Source organism: Limulus polyphemus, unplaced genomic scaffold (genome assembly GCF_000517525.1).
Source record: "Limulus polyphemus unplaced genomic scaffold, Limulus_polyphemus-2.1.2 Scaffold1060, whole genome shotgun sequence".
NCBI classification, from domain to species: domain Eukaryota; kingdom Metazoa; phylum Arthropoda; class Merostomata; order Xiphosura; family Limulidae; genus Limulus; species Limulus polyphemus.
In genome coordinates, this window is record NW_013666670.1 from 34,908 (window position 1) to 40,809 (window position 5,902).

Sequence of the window (5,902 nt, forward strand, 5' to 3'; positions counted from 1 at the left end):
TTTGTTATTTGTAAAAAATGTAAGCATTTACAACTGTCAAGTCCAAAAGTTGAAAAACAGTTTTTTATACCATTTTATTGTCCTTCATGCAGTAGAGTAGTAACTTGAGTTTTGGCCATTTAGGTCCACTCCTTCCATAAACTTTTTGTATTCCACAATTAACTGAGATTTTGTAACTTCAGCATCCCTCCCTCTTCTTGTTACAGTTGTCATAGTACTAGAGTGTAAAGTTGAAAGTGCATAAATGCCTCGTTTGTCTCTCCACTTTACAGCTGTCAGAGTTCCACATTTAAAAAATTGTGCTTCTCCTCTGTGGATTTGTAGAAACCAGTTGCTGTGGGAAATACAGTCTGTCTTTCCTGCCTGTCTCACAAGCATAGGTTCCCAAAGTCAGTAGTCTGTCAAATAAATGAGGGGAAGTGTAAATTCTATGTTATGTATAACCAATAGAAAGCCAAGATTTTCATCTATCAAATGGCGTATTATATTACATTGTTTTTTGAATGGAGAATTGTCACTTTCTCTGTTAGTACAAGCTTCGTTCCCATGGGAAAAACAACAACTAGCTTGGATGAATTTGTAATGGTTCTTATCACATAGTTAGTAAGCCAGGAAAATTGTGATAGTTAGGGGAGATTGTCTGCTTTTTTGTATGTTATTATTCTATGTTCTATGGTGCATAATTTAATTAAATAGAAATTATTTAGTGAATTACTACCATTAGTATAAAAAAGTAGGATTAAGTGTCATCGACAGCAAAAAGAATACCCAGGTAAGTACTTTATTTCTTATTAGGTAAAATGTATTTAGGAGGTTTTAGAGATATGAAATTTGAGATTTTTGAGATGAAGAAGAGTATTTTTAATCTTAACATGAAAATCACTTTGCACTAAAACTAGTAAAATAAATACTATATATTCACAGACAAATCCTTTTATGTTTATTAAAAAACCAAAGTGGGTTCCTTGTCATTGAATTTGAATTCATCAGGGAAGATTACATCAGAAAAGATAGATGTGTTGGAAATTTGGTTCAACTTCTACAAGGATTTGTACCGGTCAACAGTCACTGACCAGACAAACACAGTAAAAACAAGTCCAGACACAGAGCAAGTACCACCAATAACAGAGCATGAAGTGGAAAGAGCAATGAAACAAATGAAGAAGAGAAAAGCACCAGGGATAGATGGGTAATGAGTGACATACTAATACTAGGTGGCAAGCAAGTACTGAGTAATTTAACCAGAATATATAATGAAATACTACTACCAATAAAAGTACCACCTAGCTGGAAAGAAGCGAAGATGATTATTCTTTCCACGAAGGGCGACCCCAAAGAATTAAACCTATCAGTCTACTGTCAAATATGTAAGAAATATTTACATGAGTTCTTCAAGCCAGAATAGAAAAGATATTATACAAGAATCAACCAAGAAAACAAGCCAGCTTTAGAAAAGGGTTCTCTACTGTTGACCACTGACATACGTTAAATCAGATTATCGAAAAATCAAATGAATTCTGTCTATCACTTTGCATCGGATACATTAACTAAGGAGAGGCATGTGACTCGGTCAAGCACTATGCCATTCCTGAAGCTCTGCGAAAAGGTGGAATAAATGAAGTATATATAAACATTCTTGAAGACGTCTACACTGATACAACAGCAAGAATCCACTTGGATAATCATGTGTCACACGATTTTTTGATTGGTAGACATGTAAGACAAGGAGACCCTATATCACCTAAGCTAATTACAGCAACATTACAGAAAGTTTTTAAATCATAAAAGTTAGAGGAATATAGCATCAATATAGATGGAGAAGAACTAACAGACCTCAGGTTTGCAGAAGATGTGGCTTTATTTATGGAGAACATACAACAGATAGAATATCAATTCCTCACACTGAGTGAAGAAAGTGCAATAATTTGGCTTTAAAATACATAAGGAAAAACAAAGTTTATGACAAACTTTACTACTCCCTCACATTTGGAGGTTCTCTTCCTTTCTTTTTTTGGTCATGCCCAGCCTTCTCCACTTTGGCTCCAAGATATCGAGTGGGCAGTTATGTTTGCCATCCCTTCTCCTTCTCTGAATGTTTGTGAGGTTCTCTGTTTTGGGTTGTAGTCTTCCCTAGAAGTGATCCTTCCCTTGGATTTGGCACACATGCATTCCCTTCATTGGATATTTCTCAATCAATGAAGCTTTCCTCATGATACCTTGGTCCATCCCATTTTCCTTGATTCTCCAGAGTTTTGGGGTCAGTGGTTAGTCGAGTAGGCTATTCTCCATATCAACATCCTGTAACCTTGACAGTTCACAGGCTCTGTATCCTTTCCTCCCTTTCCTGCAGGGGAGGGTGGTTTATGGTTCATTCTGACAATTCCACTATTGTCAGCTTTATCACCAAGGAACCACGTACCACTCTCTGTTCAGTCTCTGGATTCCATGTACTAGTCAGATAATCTTGACAGGACTATTCTGGTGTGTCATGTTCCCTGCATTCTGATTCTTGTGGCTGATCTCTTATTGTACTCCCTCCAGGTTCACCACAGTGTGGTCTCTTCATCCTCACGTTTTTCTGTGGGTGTGTTCTCAGCAGGGAACACTGAATATCTGTATGTGTTTCCCATTCCTTTTTGTGTTCCATTCCTCATCCTTGAGCTGTGGAGATAGATGGTTTCAGTCAAGATTGGAGGGGCTTTCACCTCTATGCCTCCCCTCCGATCTGACCTTTTGGAAATAAATTTTGAGTATTAGAAAATTTTAACATTTGCTCACCACATTCACAGTCCGGGCCTTAGTTTCCATTCCTTTCTGAATATTTGGCTTCTTTTCACTTTTACTTGATAAGCCTCAACTACAGGTACATCTCTTCTCCTCTGAGAGGCTATCCATTGTGGATGTGTGTTTTTTTCTTGTTTTTTCCTGACTTGGACTATAGTTGATTCACTTTGGAGTAATTGATTTTGCTGTAAGTAATTTGTTTCTTATCTGGGTTATTAAAAGAATTAATTAACACAGGATCTCTTCTTCAACCAGAGGCAAAGTAGTGTCTTTGGTTGGCAGTGCAAGAAATAAGAAATTCAGGTAATTGTTTTTTGGAGGTGTCACATACATTGTTGGAAAGTCTGGAACCTGCTGTATTCAAATATGCAATCCATATGATGGTAATATATTTCAATTAGAAGTTATGAGCAGTGAAAAAGAAACAAGGTTTCGGAGTGGAAGTACCACCTTACAAGCAAGTCACACACATGGATAGATTTCTTTTTCGATTTTCAAATCAATCTATGCAACCTTTTTTCATTGTCATTTTGTGGTTAGAGACCTTACTCTTGATCTTTTGATATAGCAGAAGGCTATTACTGCTATCACTGCTATACTTGTCTGTACCAAACTTATTTTTGAGTGCCACCACAACATCTTTGGGCTTGATAGATGGACTTGCCACAACAAGGGCTGTCAAAAGTCCACTGTGATCACATCCATAGTGGCTGCACAGGTTGCAGTTTACACATGCAGGTAAATGAGGGAATATTGGGGATTGATGATGATGATGTGCTGAAGAGTAGCAAAATTCCATTCGGAGTTAGCATGGCTTGAAGCTATCTGCTGCAGACCTGTTGGGTTCTGGTCTGAAAAACAGATACAATGTATGACAGTCATAAAAGAAGAAAACTTGCGTAGCGGTCCTGTTAATCACACAAAAATAGTACTGTCACTAACAATGGGGTTTCTGCTGATGAGGTAGCCAGTCATAACTTGGTGAATTTTTGTCCAATTTGGAAACTGTAAATGTAATCTTCATATCCAATTGCTTGCTACATCCTATGTAAGTTCTTAATCAAATATCTGTTAAATCCCATATTTTGTATGTCTGATTCATGCCATTAAGGTGCCTCTGATTGATGGAAAGATCCTATGTTAGATTAAAAAAATAATCATCAGTAAATGTTCAAACCTCAATTTTCACCATTTCAAAATTAGATACAGCAAATTTAACTAATGTATAGCTTTTTTCTATCATTAAGTTTGTAAATTAAGATTTTTTATAATTTTACTTTGGTTACATTAAATGAAATCATACTGTTCACTTACCTTCTTTTCCAGGTCATTTAAAAGATCAGAGTTAAAATTCCTAAGTGTAATAACTGGTAATTGTTCTTTATTTAATATAAGTAATATGTTTTTTATATTTTTCCATAAATATTCTTAAATCACCTTCAGGTAACCTATAGAGACAGTATAAATTAAAATCTTTAATTTCTGATGTTGCAATTCAGTGTCATCATTCGTAATCGGTGAACTTAGGCTTTGACGCCTCCATCTTTTCTGCTTTGCCTATTTGAAAAAAATGTTTATTGAATATTATATAATTTCTGAACCCAGTTTCTATAAATACCAAATAAGTAAAATAAAGTTTTATACACTATAATTTCTGTAAAATTTCATGCATATTCTTTCTCAGACCGCTTACATTTTTGTAATGTATTTGCATTCCTGCAAAATTTCCAGTTTTCTTTTCATTTTGATCAATTTCAATATAATTGACCTTATTATTAAAATATAAATGTAAGTTGTTGTAGCTACTTAGATTATTGACCATCAACAAACATAGAATACATTGCTACAATATTTTGAGATCATTTTCGTTTATAATGTCTATAATACATTCATAATTCCTCTTTTCCTAAAAAAGCTCCACCATTCTTACCCAATAAGAATTTGTAATTGTTTCCCCTGTAATTTACCTTGCCTCATGAAATATTTAAAAAAATTGTGATAAATGCTAATTTATGTATATATTTTGTTCTTCATTAACAATACCTGTTTCATTCATTCATTCATTGTTAATTTCTTTTTTTTCATACGTTGGGGTAATTTTTCATGAAGAGGCTTGTTGCTGAATCTTACTATTATAAGTCTTGAGTTAATAGAAAGTACAAGTAAGAAATCTCATGTTATTAATTTTACATGACACTAATCTATGTAATTGATGCTCATAGGTAGTTGATCAATTGAGTTTAAATTTCTCAGCAATCAGCAAAATAAAGTATAAAAATAATGAACATCAGACATGTCATTGCGTTTGTTGACTCGCATTCAAAATTTTATTGAATTACTATATCATGAATTTATGTCAATAAGTTTGGTATCAAACTGTAGATTATAATTCAAATTTTCGTATTATACCATACTCAATTTCTTAATGTAAAAGTAAATATTAAAAAAACACAGTTAAACATCGATTTTTTGTGTCACATGGTATGTTGAATGCAACACTAGTTCAAATTAGTTGTTTGTGATGTCAAAATACTAAGTCTATAGTTTTGTCCAAATTAGGAACTCAAATTACTGATATTGACGAGCTAGAATATAAAATAAGAGCATCTTATCTTTTCAATTTGCTAAGATATTGCTCATGTAATAAATCAAATGCAGTGGCACCCCACCCAGCTATTTCAGTTTTTGGAAATGCTCCCTTATATACACTTAATTCTATGTATGACATGAATAACTAATCGAAAGCTCAGAATGTCCCCCTATGTTCTCAGCCATTTTAACATGTTTGGATGCCATCTCTAATTTCGTCTTTTTTATACCCAAATACAGCTTAGTTACTAAGCTTGATAAATTATAGTGGAATTCTGTGGTATTGATATAGTAATATATGATTATTGGTTATTCAACTGTATATATAAAACCTAAAAAAATTACTTTGTTTCATATCCTCCACGTGGAAAATTTTGAAAGGCTTATAACAATCTATATCAAGCAGCAACCGAGTACAAAGGTTGTAACTAGAAGAGATAATTGTTTGATTTACTTCTTTAGTTACTGTTCTATGTTTTAAGAAAAGTAAGTTTATGAACTTATTTCTAAATAGCAATAATTTATATAC

The 5,902-nt window shown here is 33.7% G+C and overlaps 1 protein-coding gene across 1 annotated transcript in view; it reads left to right on the forward strand.

Annotated features, from left to right (window-relative positions):
• LOC106461930 (CSC1-like protein 2) overlaps nucleotides 1–5,902 on the forward strand; it is a 94,880-nt gene that overhangs the window by 18,888 nt on the left and 70,090 nt on the right. The window contains exon 4 of the mRNA XM_013921796.2: nucleotides 3,983–3,992. Coding sequence (XP_013777250.2) covers nucleotides 3,983–3,992 — 10 coding nt within the window. The remainder of the gene's footprint in view (nucleotides 1–3,982; nucleotides 3,993–5,902) is intronic.